The sequence below is a fragment of the Odocoileus virginianus genome, chromosome 20, assembly GCF_023699985.2.
Source record: "Odocoileus virginianus isolate 20LAN1187 ecotype Illinois chromosome 20, Ovbor_1.2, whole genome shotgun sequence".
NCBI classification, from domain to species: domain Eukaryota; kingdom Metazoa; phylum Chordata; class Mammalia; order Artiodactyla; family Cervidae; genus Odocoileus; species Odocoileus virginianus.
The window spans coordinates 2,036,513-2,050,857 of NC_069693.1; the positions used below are offsets into that span (position 1 = coordinate 2,036,513).

The 14,345-nt window shown below is 44.8% G+C and overlaps 1 protein-coding gene across 1 annotated transcript; it reads left to right on the top strand.

The window, feature by feature from the left end:
- The first annotated feature begins 8,061 nt into the window (after positions 1–8,061).
- Positions 8,062–13,696, top strand: DUXA (double homeobox A). Its single transcript, XM_070451735.1, has 4 exons — positions 8,062–8,232; positions 11,965–12,055; positions 12,639–12,784; positions 13,598–13,696. The coding sequence occupies exons 1-4, from the start codon at positions 8,083–8,085 to the stop codon at positions 13,694–13,696; spliced, it is 486 nt and encodes a 161-aa protein (XP_070307836.1). The 5' UTR covers positions 8,062–8,082.
- Positions 13,697–14,345: the final 649 nt, after the last annotated feature.

Consider the following 14,345-nt stretch of genomic DNA (forward strand, 5'->3'; position numbering starts at 1 on the left):
GCAATCATATCCCACCCCTTCTCAATTTGGCACTCACACATATTACCTAAGACCATACTTAAATCCCCAAAGAAAACAAACTTCTGCCTAACCAGATCAAATCTGGTATTGATCCATTGTTTGATAGTTGATATTACATATGATAGATAGCATCGCTGGCTCAATGAACATGAATTTGAGAGAACTCTGGGAGAGAGTGGGGGACAGGGGAGCCTGGCGTGCTGCAGTCCATGGGGTCACAAAGAGCCAGACACGACTTAGCAGCTGAACAGCAACAGCCGCAGCACTGCATATGATGGATTATATATGATGCATGTGACATGAGCCATATGTATCTGTTGATTTGATGTTACATTCCCTGATATTGGAAATTTCCCTCTGGCTGTGTGAGATAATGTTTTTTTCTTCCTCCCTCAAAAAAATGCAAACAAACATTTAAGAAGAAAGAGACAGTAAGTGTAATGTTCTCGAATGGTTTAGGCAAATATAAATTGATGGATAATGGGAGGGAAAGAGAGAATGAGAATGCTCAGCAATGTGAGAGAATGTTTGTGGATAAATCTATGTTAAGACTCTAGGGAGTTTCTCTGTGCTATTCTTAAAAATGGCCTGGACTTCACTGATAGTTCAATGGTTAAGAATCTGCCTGCCAACTCGGGAACATGGGTTCAATCCCTTGTCTGGGAAGATCCCACATGCTGCGGGTCAACTAAGCCCGTACGCCACGGCTACTGAACCTGTGCGCTCTGGAGCCTGTACGCCACAATAACAGAAGCCCATGTACTGCAATGGAGGCTAGCCCCCCGCTACCCGCAACAGGAGAAAACCACACGCAGCAAGGAAGACCCAATGTGGTCAAAAATAAAATAATTTTAAAAATTTCCTGTAATTTTTAAATCATCACACACACAAATATATCTATATCTATATAGATATATGTATGTATATAACCAGTGTGGGCCTCAAAATCCTTGCCTCTTGGTGTTCTAGCCTTTGTACAACCTCTCTCCTCAATTTGGGGCCATATCTATAACTTGCTTCTAGACATACAGAATACACCAAAGGTGGTGGGATATATGTGATTATGTGTACAGGGTTAGACCTATCTTTCTGGATTCGCTCTCTCCTTTGCAGGCTTGATGAAGCAAGTGACCATGTTGGCAGGCTCACAAGATAAGAAACCACAGGCAGTTTGTAGAAGCTGAGGGTGACCTTCACCAACAGACAACAAGAAGCTAAGGCCTTCAGTCCTACAACCACAAGAAAATAAATTCTAGCCATAACCCAAATGAGTTTTGAAGTGTCTTGTTTCTCAATCCAGTCTCAATCCATTGAGACTTTGGTCCTCACTGACAACTTGAGCACAATCTTATAAGACCTTGAAGCAGACAACTCAGCTAAGGTGTGACCAAACTCCTGGTCCACTAAAAGTGTGGATTGTTTTAAGTGCGTTGTTTTAAGCCACACATGTATGAAAGTGTTTACACAGAAGCAGAAAAGTAATATACAATGGAAGTAATATACAACATAAGAGGATGCCTCCTATACAAAAAATCTGACTGCATTGGCCCCATGGTCTTAAAAGTCCTCATAGTCTTTTACTGCTTTCTGTTTTATTCCACCTCAGTTTCCTGCTCCACGCGCTGGCTTGATTCACACTTGCTTTAAATCCTATGCCAAGGGGACTTCCAATGCAGGGGAAGCGGGTTTCGTCACTGCTGGGGGATCGAGGAGCCACATACCGCAGGGCAGCTAAGACCCTTGCCACAGCTAGAGGAGCCTGCAAGGCAACACAGAGCCCACACAGCCAAAAAAACAGGAAAGAAAGAAAAACATCGGACATTTCTTAGAACACATGAACCTGAAATTCATTCTAGCCAGTTTCTTTCACATTTAAAAAATATTTAATTTTAAGCACTGACCTTTTAAGTCAATTAAATAGAGCTCTTCTCTAAGTTTAATTTTGATAACCTTATCTAGAGGTGGAGACTTTTATCAAAGGTATCATGTGTACACAGACATATAAACAGGCAAAAGAAGAGATCTCATGGCTTTGACACTTGGGTGTGAATCAGGTATTACAATGTAAACTCACTAGTTTATAAAGAACAGTTGGAATAAGTTAAATCTGCTTGCTCAGATGACTAAAGCTTTCTTATTTGTGGGAAAGACTTTAAAGATCTGTATCTATCCTTGACAAACCCTAGAAGAGGCTTAAAGAGGTGATGAGGGCTTTGTTGGTGGCTCAGTGGTAAAAAATTCACCTGCCAATGCAGGAGACACAGGTTTGATCCCTGATCTGGGAAGATCCCATATGCTGCGGAGCTACTAAGCCCGTGAGCCACCGCTCCTGAGCCTGTGCTCTGGAGTCCACATGCCTCTCCACACGCTGCTGCAGCCTGCATGCCTGGAGCCTGTGCTCTGTAAGAAGCCTGAACACAGCTAGGGAGTAGCCCCCACTCATGGCAACTAGAGAAAAGCCCTCCCAGCAACAAAGACTCAGTGCAGCCAAAAATAAATAAACACACAGAATTCGGTCTTTTTTTTTTTTTTTTTTAATGAGGCAATGAATTAGATTTTGGGTTAGGGAGACTTTCCAGCAAGTCTTCCCAGTCTTTCAATTTAGGGTAACTCAGGTACCTCTTCTTGAAACTAAGGTTCAAGGATAATCTACTCCTCCAGAGAGGACTTCAGCACCACCCAACATAACTTAGGTTCATCAGCCAATAAAGGGAGATCTGAGAACCAGGAAAGAATTCCTGGCTATTGTAAACAGTGCAGCTATGAACTGAGGAGATAAAGGGTATGGAGTGGACACACCACCACAACTTTATAGACGTGGCTGAACAGAGTAATAATACCTCTGTGTGCATTCAGTTTCTGTAAGCAAGGACATCCCAACTGTTGTAAGAACACCGGAAAAGGGGAATTCCCTGGAGGTCCAGTGGTTCGAACTCGGTGCATTCACTGCCAGGCCTCGGTTAAATCCCTGGTCAGGGACGTATTTTAGATTCTATGACAACAGATAGCTCATTATGGGAACCTAGATAGATTATGCTAAAGAGACAACATGATGTCTGACCACAGCAGAAAGACCACACATGTAATCAGAATCTTGGGGTTTTGAACCACGAGTGATCAGCGGGCGCTCTGGAGCGGGAAAGAAGGCTGGACACTGAGTCCCATGTTCAATGACTCAAGTCAGTCATGCTTCTGTAACGAAGGTCAATAAATCTACATACCTGGGCTCTGGTGCATGTATTTTTTGAATTATGACTTTCTCTGTGTATATGCCCAGGAATGGGATTGCTGGGTCATAAGGCAACTTAATTTCATGGTGACTGCAGCCATGAAATTAAAAGACTGTTGGACCTTGGAAGAGAGGCTATGACAAACTTAGACACGGTCTTCAAAAGCAAAGACATCTCTTTGCTGACACAGGTCTGTATCGTCAAAGCTACGGTTTTTCCAGTAGTCATGCATGAATGTGAGAGGTAGACCATAAAGACGGCTGAGTGCCAAAGAATTGATGCTTTCCAACTGTGTTGCCGGAGGAGACTCTTGAGAATCCCTTGGACTGAAAGGAGATCAAACCAGTCAATCCTGAAGGAAATCAACTGAATATTCACTGGAAGCACTGATGATAAAGCTGACGTTCCAATGCTGTGGCCGCTCACTGGAAAAGACCCTGATGCTGGGAAAGATCGAGAGCAGGAGGAGAAGGGGGGCGACAAAGGACGAGACAGTTGGATGGAGACAGCTGGATGGCATCATTGACTCATGGATGTGAGCTTGAGCCAACTCCGGGAGACGGTGATGGACAGGGAAGCCTGGTGTGCTATAGTCCATGGGGTCACAGGGAGTCAGACACGACTGAGTGACCGAGCAACAACTATGGTAGCTATATTTTTAGTTTTTTTAAGGAACCTCCGCACTGTTTTCCACGGTGGCTGTGCCAATTCACAGTCCCACCAACAGTGTAGGAGGGTTCCCCAAGGTGCCACTTATAGCATTGTTCTTCCTCAGTGGTGTCACCTGACCCTCCGACTCCTCCTGAGTCACACAAACATATGTGGGTAATAAAAATTTCTCTGTTTTGCACTACTGTGGATGACAACTATAAAAAATTAAAAGAACTTGTCAGCTTCCCTCAGAACTGACCAATGACCTTGAGAAGAAATTGCAAAGGAGAGCTCCTTATAGTCACGGCACATGTGCCCGGGATGCATAACTCCTGACAGTACCAGATAGGATCCTGCTTTTATTTACAGTTGTTTTATTTTTTGGCCACACCCAGTGGCATGTGGGATCTTAGTTCCCTGATCAGGGTTGGAACCCATGCCCTCTGCACTGCACGGTGAGGTCTTAACCACTGGACCTCCAGGGAAGTCCCTATCTACAATTCTTACATTCTGAAAATGTGGACTTTCTGCAATTAATTTTTATTTTTTAAGTACTGCATTCAAATATCATTTGTCTTGATCACAGAACTTTTAGCATCCGCCCCTTAAATATTGCTCCCTAGAAATGAGAGCCTCCTTCGCCTCACCCTAATCCTGCTGCTTGATTTCCCTAGTGGCTCAGCTGGCAAAGCGTCTGCCTAGAATGTTGGGAGAGAGACCTGGCTTCCATCCCTGGGCCGGGAAGATCCTCTGGAGGAGGAAAGAGCAACCGACTCCAGTACTCTTGCCTGGAAAATCCCATGGACAGAGGAGCCTGGTAGGTTACAGCCCATGGGGTCACAAAGAGTCGGACACAACTTAGCTACTTCACCTCACTTCAATCCTGCTGCTAGTAATTAATTAAATAAGAAAAGGCCACCACTTCAAAAGGTAATGAAGAATATGAAAGAGCAATTTCAAAAAGAGTAATGTGTACATAACAAACATTGGGGAGAAAAAAGATGCGTAAGTCCAATGCGACTCAAAAATGCACTCGTTCAGGTGCAGATGTTGGTATAAATCATTCAATCTCAGGGGACTTCCCTAGTGGTCCAGTGGTTAAAACTCCTTGCTTCAAATGCAGGGGGCGTGGGTCTGACTCCTGGTTGGGCAACTAAGATCCCACATGCCAAGGGGCCCAAAAATAAAAATAAGTAAATAAATAATTCATTCAAAGGAAGAAAAGATCCTATCTAGTCCTTGCTGGATTAGACGGGTTTATACTTAAGTAAGTGGGCGGGGCCAAACAGACTGCTCATAAAAAAGCCAACCTAGCCAGTGCTGCTTACCTGCCTTCTTCTGGAACCAGACTTTGGAGCTCTCTTTCAGATGGCTCAAGACAGTCCTTCAGACAGTAAGTTCCTTACACTTCAGACTGCTGTGCTCATTTCCTTGGTTAGTGGGGAAAGGAAGGGGAATTGGACTGAAAACATACGAGCTTGTGAGAAGGTATGGGAGTCCCATTTTTCAAGCGTTTAAATAACTGTGCTAGGTAAGAGAAAATTGATTCCTCATGTAATATGAAAGCATGCTGTTTTCTCTGCATCTGAGCATTGGGAATTTCAAAAAGATGGAGGCACGCAAGAACCAGACAATCGAGGAGGAGGGTGAAAACAGCTGAACAATAAATACAAAGTGTTGTTTTGAGAAGGGAGATGGGAGGGGGAAATTGATGGGAAGAAGGAAGAGGAACTATGTGCTGTGCTGTGCTAAGTTGCTTCAGTCGTGTCCGACTATTTGCAACCACCTGGGCTGTAGCCCGCCAGGCTCCTCTGTCCATGGGATTCTCCAGGCAAGAGTACTGGAGCGGGTTGCCATTTCCTTCTCCAGGGGGTCTTCCCTACCCAGGGATGGAACCCGCGTCTCTTATTGGCAGCTGGGTTCTTTACCAGTAGCGCCACCTGGGAAACCCAAAGAAACGATGGGGGTCATCAAAAAGTCCTGAGACCAGAAAGGTTTTGGAATCGAAGTAGCTTTCAGATTTCTCTCTCCAGACTGAACTTGGTCTCCTGAACTTCAGCATCTAACTGCCTGCTCGTCTGTAATAGGTATCTCAAAAGCAACATGTCCCAAATGGAACTCCTTATGTTCAGACCCCAATTCTTCCTCCTGTTCTCCTTGCTCACCAAATAGCAATTGTTGGTGCCCCAAACCTAAGCATTCTTGACCTTGTCTTTCTCTCATAGGGCTTCCCTGGAGGCTCAGATGGTAAGGAATCTGCCTGCAATGCAGGAGACCTGAGTTTGATCCCTGGGTAGGGAAGATCCCCTGGAGGGAGGGATGGCTACCCACTCCAGTGTTCTTGCCTGGGGAATTCATAAGCTACACCTAACCAGGCTGAGAATTCTGTTGGCTTTAACAACACACTTAAACATAAACCATCGTTGCTGGATTGTGGCAAGAATTGGTCTCTTTGCTCCCATCCTGGCCCTGATTCAATCTATTCTCAACTCTGTAGCCTGTGTGATCTTGTCAAACTGTTTGATCAACTCTACTCCCTATCGGCCAGCCAAGAGTGTCCCACTCTGCGACCCCATGTCTGTAGCCTGCCAGCCTCCTCTGTCCATGGGATTTCCCAGGCAAGAACACTGGAGTGGGTTGCCATTTCTTTTTCTATGGGATCTTCCTGACCCAGGGATTGCACCTGTGTCTACCTGGGAAGCCCCACCATACTAAGAGTCAAAGGCACATGGCCTGAAGAGGTCCCATATAATCTGCCCACTTGGAGGTCTAAGACCTCATCTGCTTCTGATTCATTTTCTCTCCTCCTGCTCTACCTAGCTTATTTCTCCATTTTTTCCCCTCATTACTTTGCCTTATGTGTAAAATTCCATTACGGGAATATACCAGATTTTACTTATCCATTCTCCTAGCAATGGGTGCTTGCTTCAGCTGCTTCAGCTATTACTACAAAACAGCATTCTGGAAAATGTCATGGAGATGTATTTGGGGTTAGAATTATAAATTATTCTTTGTAATCCATTACAAAGAAATGGATTTGGGGTTAAAACTACCTACTGTTGTTGTTTAGTCACTCAATTGTGTCCGACTCTGTGACCCCATGGACTTGTAGTCCACCAGGCTCCTCTGTCTGTGGAATTTTCCAGGCAAGAAATACTGGAGAGGGTTGCCATTTCCCTCTCCACGGGATCTTCTTGACCCTGGGATGAAGCCCTTGTCTCTTGCGTCTCCTGCACTGGCAGGCGTGTTCTTTACCACTAGCGCCACCTGGGAGACCAGTGTGGAGGCTCCTTAAAAAACAAAAATAGAACTACCATGTGATCCAGCATGTTCTTTTCTGTGAGGTATCAACCAAAGCAACTCAGAATCTCTTAAGTTTCCTCTTTGCATGAGTCCAGTTCCAAACGAACCTGTAGCATTCACAGTAACTTTTCTTCTATCTTATTTAGTTTACCAAGCCTAATTCATTCATGCTCCAAAATGAAAGCTCAGGTTTTCCAGATTTGGCTATTTTAATGAGCTGTATCATGTCTAAAATCATGCAACATGGCATGTATTCCCTATTTGAAGACACCACTGAATGTATGAATTGTGTTTTAAAAGATATTTGTAGAGGGATTTCCCTGGTGGTCCAGCAGGTAAGAATCTGTGCTTCCATTGCATGGGGTATGGGTTCAAGCACTGGTCGGGGAACTAAGATCCTGCATGCTATGCAGTGAGGCCAAAAAAAAAAAAAAAGGAAACTGCCCCTATTTGTTGAGGGCAATGAACTTCAAAATGAGTCAGTTTGTACCTAGGAATTCTAACCAGAAAACCTGAAAGGAGCTCAACAATACCTGTCACAGGTGCTCTTTATGAGTTCAAATGTCCATCATTGTCATAACATCACCCGCATCTTCCTGACTTACATTGTTCTTGATCATATAGGATCGGGACACATCACTTTTTCATGTTGTTTTTTTTTAAACAGAAGACATTGTGTCCCTAGTCATGGCCTTCAGGTCAACTAAGGAAGCTTCAAGAATCACCACCCTTGTGTGCTCAAGTGTTCTGGGTTCTGGTGGATTCAAAATGAAAGGAGGAAATGAGAGGCAAGCGCCAAGCTGAAGCGTGAATACATGCAATGGCCAATTTAATGCTTCTCTCCTCCGATTTATTGGTCTCTCTTTCCCCAGAGACCATGGTGACAAAGTGTAGGCGCAGCCGTACCTCGTTCACAGAAGAGCAGTTGAAGATCCTCGTCCAGGCGTTCAGCCAAAACCCTTACCCCGGCTATACTGCCAAACAGAGACTTGCCGTGGAAATCAACACTGAAGAGTCTAGGATCCAGGTACATTCCAAGTTCCAGATCTCCAGGACGAGAAGCAGAAACTTGGGGTGGGAACGGGGGGGTGGGGTGGTGGGGACTTATCTGGTGGCCCGGTAGCTAAATGGGCCCTGAGCTAGATGTTGCGAGACATAGCTACAGGTGTTTGTGTCGACTTAAAAGACAGTCACAACCTAAAAGTTGAGAGTTAGGATTTTACTCAGTGGAAATTTTTAGGACTTCAAGCCCGAAAGGCAGCATCTCAAGTAACCCTGAGAGAACTGCTCCAAGGAGGCGATAGGGGAAGAGGGAGGAGCCAGGTTATATGTGTGCTGGGTCACGTCCGACTCTGAGAATACTGGAGTGGGTTGCCATTTCCTTCTCCAGGGCATCTTCCTGACCCAGGGATTGAACCCACAACTCTTGCGTCTCCTGCGTGGGCCTGTGGATTCGTTACCAGTAGCAACCCCTAGGAAGCCCCATGTTGCAACAAAGGGCGAGTAGTCTGAACATCCAAAGGATTTTTGTGATTTAAAAAAAAAACCAGATATCCCAAGTGAAGGAATTTAGCGCTTTTCTATGTATGAGAAGGCGCAAGAGTCTGGGCTCACTGAAATCATCCTTTTCATGCGCACCTCAGCTGTGTGGCCGGTATCCTGTGTTTTTCCACATCCTGAGCTCCCTTGGGGTTCATCCTAAGGATCGGCTGCAATCTGATGGCTGTTAGATTCCAGGTATTTTCTCCTTTCTGAGTGCCCTGGAGGGCTGGAATCGCCGATGAATGTGACATCCTTGTTTACTGATATGGCAGGAGATACTCCATTTGCATAATTTTTTGAGAGTGCACACCTCAAAATTCGAGGAGAGTGAAAATCTTCCCCCACACAAATTTCAGTAATCGCAAAAGTTATTAACTGAAATTGGTACAATGTTTCTGGAGGACAATCTGTCAATATGCGTTAAACCTGAATGTTCATGATATTTGACAGCATATCATTTTAAGGATTTTGGGTTTTTTTTTGCCAGGAAGATAATTTAGGATGTTTGCAATAATGTAATTGCGAGAATATTCATAGCATTTTGTGCTTCTTCTTTTTTGATTAAGTTTTTGGCCATGCTGCCTGGCACGCGGGATCTTGGTTCCTCAATCAGGGATCAAACCTAAGCCCCCTGCAGTGGAAGTGCACAGTCTTAACCACTGGATCACCAGGCAAGTCTCAGCCTTTTGTGCTTCTAATAGAGAGCTGTTGGGGAGAAACCTCTATTCAACAATAAGGAGGGACTTCCCTGGTGGTCCAGTGGATAGGCATCCACGTTCCCAGGGCAGGGGCCCTGGGTTTGATCTCCGGTCAGGGATCTAGATTCCATGTGCCACAGCTAAAGATCTCATGTGCCACAACTAAGACCTGGCACAGTCAAGTAAATAAAAAATAAAATATAAAAAAAAGAAAGGGGAGTGGGAACCATTCACTGAGCACGTATCATGTGCCCCTGTGATAAGGGCACTGAGTGGAGTGCTTTGCTTGACCCTCAGAGTGAACTCCCGAGAATGTTGCTCATAACCTCCCTTCACGAATGTGGACACTAAGAGTGAAGGAGCTCCCAGGAGTGGGCAAGAAATGTGCAGATACACCTTCAGGAAAGAGGAATGGTGTGGTGGCTGCAAGACACACTTATTCCAGGGTGTGGAAGCCAAGTAGGTCATCATCGGTGGCGTGGTCGCAGATACAGGCCAGCGCCTGACGGCACGGTGAGATGCCCGAGGAATGATGGATGATGTGATGGTTGCCTTCTCCTGTCAATGAATCCTAGCAGACCAGGGAATGGCAGACTGGTGCTTTCGTGCTCAGCTGTGGCTGACTCTTTGCGGCCCCGTGGGTTATAGCCCTCCAGGCTCCCCTCTCTATGGGATTTCTCAAGCAAGAACACTGGAGTGGGGTGCCATTCCCTTCTCTAGGGGATCTTCCCAACCCAGGGATGGAACCCGTGTCTCCTGGATTGGCAGGTAGATGCTTTATCACTGCACCACCTGGGAAGCCCAGGCGTGCAGTGCAGATTCATGCTTGACAGAGATCTTACAAGCAGAATAATTACAGCACCCATTTATGAACTTAAAAAGACTATTCGGGGGACTTCCCTGGTGGTGCAGAGGTTAAGACATTGCCTTCCAGAGAAGGCCGTGGCTGCCCCCACAACCACCTCAGCACAGGAGGAGCCAGAGCCAGAGCCTAAGAAGGAGACTGAAAGTGAGGCTGAAGATAACCTTGATGACTTAGAAAAGCACCTGCGTGAAAAGGCCCTGAGATCAATGCGGAAGGCTCAAGTGTCCCCACAGTCCTAGATGGAAATGTTTGTTATGATGTAAATTTTATTTGGTTTGTACGCAATTCAATTTCAAAATTGCTAAAATGTGTTTAAGCTTTAGACTATAACATTTGTTGTAATAATTGCTAGGTTGAAGTTCACCATGTAAAAAAAAAGGGCTTGGATTTACATTGCAAAAGGTGTCCACAGTGTATTAGTGACATTCTTTCATTGACAGCTGACATAAATTCGTTTAGACTGAAATATTTTAAGCCAAAAAAGAAAAATCCCCCTTTTAAAAAAGGGGGTTTAAATATCGTTGGCATTCTTATGGTTCCTTTAAATGCCCCTGGCTATTCCCAGAGGTTTCTCTTTCTACTTTTTCTTTCCTTTTTCATTTTTCTCATTTGAGTCTTAGCACCCATTTAAGTTATGATGCTTTCAACCTTGATGGTTTGCAAGCTTGCCCAGAAATAAGACCACTGTTGGACTACCACAAAAGTATGAATGAATATTTTAATGCCACAATCTTTCCTGTTGCCTGTGGAGTCGCTGCTGAAATGAATCAGGATTCGAGCTCTAAGATGAGACAGAAAATGAAAGCATGTTGTCTGCCAGGACACTGTGGGTTTATATAGATGTGTAACAAGTTGATTTGGAACACTGGAATTTCATTCTTTTCTCTTTTTTGGTAAAGGCAATTAACAAGCTCCAGGAAGGATCCTTCAGTTACATAAAATTTTGTTTTATGAAATGTCATGGCTCCATTCATAATTTTGTCTTGTTCCAGTCGGTATATACAACTTTCAGAGCTCTTGTATTTGGAAAGCTGGAAGGGCCCAGACTTTGAAATAGTGTCTTGTTTTCACTGTTTTTGTTTTGTTTTTGTTTCTTTTTTTTTAAACCAAAGCTATATAAAGCTTGTGGATTAAACAGAATAAATTTCTAAATTAAAAAAAAAAAAAAGACATTGCCTTCCAATGAAGAGGTGTAGTTTTAACCCCTCATCAGGGAGCTAGGATCCCACATGCCTCATGGCCAAAAAACCAGAAGGTAAACAACAGATGCAATATCGTAACAAATTCTATAAAGACTTTATAAAAAATCTTTTAAAAAAGAGATTATTATAGCAAATTGTGTTGGGACCAGGTCATGAAGATGCTGAATGCCAAGCCTTGATCTAAGGCTTAGTTGAATGTGATAGGATCAGTGATAATCCTGAGTTTAGGGTTCATAGGAATCACTGCCTACCCCTCTTTGGGGGGCCATGTCATGGCAGGATGTTAGTTCCCTGACCAGGGGTTGAACTCATGCCACCGGCAGTGGAAGCAGAGAGTCCTAGCCACTGGACTGCCGGGGAAGTCCCAGAATCATTCCCCTTGGAGAAGGGCAGCAACGGGGCTGAGATGAAATAAACATGTTTAATTCTCTCGTTTTCTTTTCCTCTCTTAGATATGGTTTCAGAATCGAAGAGCAAGGCATGGATTCCTGGAGAGACCCAAGAAGAACTTAGACCACACCTCCCCCAAAGAGAAGATTCCAGGTAAACAGCCTGCTCCAGCCCTGCTCCCCACCGAGCCTCCTGGGATGCAAATGCCTCTTGAGAGTGGCGCCACCTGAAAGAAACCATCTCTTCCTCTCTCCACCTTATAAGAGGAGAGTGGGAGATGAATGTTTCCTCCTTCAGGGTTTCCTGATCAGGGCATCCCAGGAGCAAAGGGTTCAACGTGGCTCCTAGAAATTTCCCCCACAAGGTCCAGATATTCTGAGTCTTAGCTTTTTTTGTGCTGGAGCCTAGCAATTCAGCCAAATATTACTGCTTCTCACAAGAGACATGGGTTCTATCCCTGGGTTGCGACAATCCCCTGGAGGAGGAAATGGAAACCCACTCCGGTATTCTTACCTGGGAAATCCCATGGACAGAAAAGCCTGGCGCCCTACAGTCCATGGGTCACAAAGAGTAGGATGCTACTGAGCACACACTCTTTTAGAACCTTCCACCTGAATAACCTTCTCAAGGAGTGGCAACAGATTCCAAGTTAGACGGTGAGATGTTTGGGTTCCTCATTCGAATATGTAAGCTGATCCCAAATGTTTCTCTACCTTCACTCCTACCCCTACTCCAGATGGAAGAGACAGACGATGTCGTACCAGCTACAGTTCCTCTCAGTTACAAACTCTCAAGAACGCATTCACAGAAAACCCTTACCCTGGGATTGACTCCAGAGAGCAACTTGCTGAAAAAATTGGGGTTCCAGAGTCAAGAGTCCAGGTAGTCAAAAAGGGACTTGACATTGTTATTAAGAAAAACAAACCAATAGCATAATATGTTGTAAATGAAAAAAAGATAAGCAGGACAGATGAAAAATGTGATTTCTGGCTTGACTGGCGCTTCCCCAGTGGCTCAGGAGGTGAAGAATCTGCCTGCAATGCAGGAGACACTGGAGACTCGCGTTCCATCCCCGGGTGGGGAGGATCCCCTGGAGGAGAAAATGGCAACCCACTTCAGTATTCTTGCCTGGAGGATCCCATGGATGGAGGAGCCTGGTGGGCTACAGTCCATGGGGGTCCCAAAGGGTTGGATATGACTAAGCATGCATGCACCTATGGGATAGCAATGTCTTCCTAGAGGACATTACCCTATTCTGGATCATAGAGTAAAATCGGGCATTTTTGAGAGGAAGGAGAGAAGTGGGAAGAGAATTTCAGGCAGAGGGAAAAGTTGAAATACAGGTATGACTCTTTAGGAAAGACTAATACTTTTGAGGGAATTGTGAGGACTTTCAGGATATGAAACCTATCGGTCGATCATAAAGGTATTTGTACAAGATTCAGAATTTTGAGGGACATCTCTGGTGGTCCAGTAGTTTGGACTCTATGCTTCCACTGCAGGGACATGGGATTGATCCCTGGTTGGGTAACTAAAATCCCCATAAGACACAGACACAGCAACAACCAAAAAAAAAAAAAAAAAAAATCTAAAAGAAACCATCTCTTCCTCTCCTTTGCCTTATAAGATGAGCAATGGTGAGACTTGCATGACATCAGTTTTTTTTCAGTAAATCTCTTTGTTTTACCTATTTAGATTTGGTTCCAAAACCGAAGATCTAGACTCCGTATCCAGAGAAAAAGGGGCCTTGAAGAAGCTTCAGACCAAAGACAAAACCAGGGACAGGATCTCTGACATGGGAGAGTTCAAGGTACTAGCCTGTCGTTCCCAATGTGACTCACCGTCGGAGTCTCCCGAGTGCCAGTTGTTCCACATGGTGGAGTCACGTCCACCTTCCTCTGGGGCAGTGGATGATGCTTCCACTCAAGTGTGCCTCCACGGGGTCCGGGGGTGGTCACAGTCCCCAAGGCTCTTCCCAAGTCTGTGGTCCTCCCGAGGAATTCCACTGCCCACTTTTCAAGCTCTGAACTGGAACCCAGAAACCCTGTTAGCATGTGAGCTTTGTTCACTAATATTCTCCCTCTTCCTGGGACATGGTAAGCAATCAGATTTCGTGGAAGATATCACTGACTTACTGGCAGAATGAATCCTCAGGTGTGTTCTGCCAGGGGCTGGCTAATGCACAACTTTCCCAAGGGGTAAGGAGGTTCCATATTTGTTTGACTGGAAAGTTGGAAAGAGTAGACCTCCATTTTTGTATTTATAAACTGGTTTCTTCAATTTTTCTTTTCCCTTCCTGCTTTAGGTATACAGAATGGCATTCCATAGTGACTGTTTTTATTTCTCTGGAGCCAGAACAAAGTGAACTTGGAGACAGACTTGGTATATTTGATGTCATCAGCCTGGACTCCGCATTAATTATCTTCCTGGGAACATACCCCTC

Coding starts and splice junctions, on each gene's coding strand:
- DUXA (XM_070451735.1), top strand. CDS start 8,083: ATGGTGACAAAGTGTAGGCGCAGCCGTACCTCGTTCACAGAAGAGCAG. Junction 8,233..11,964: donor CTGAAGAGTCTAGGATCCAG/GTACATTCCAAG, acceptor TTCCTCTCTTAG/ATATGGTTTCAGAATCGAAG. Junction 12,785..13,597: donor TTCCAGAGTCAAGAGTCCAG/GTAGTCAAAAAG, acceptor TTACCTATTTAG/ATTTGGTTCCAAAACCGAAG.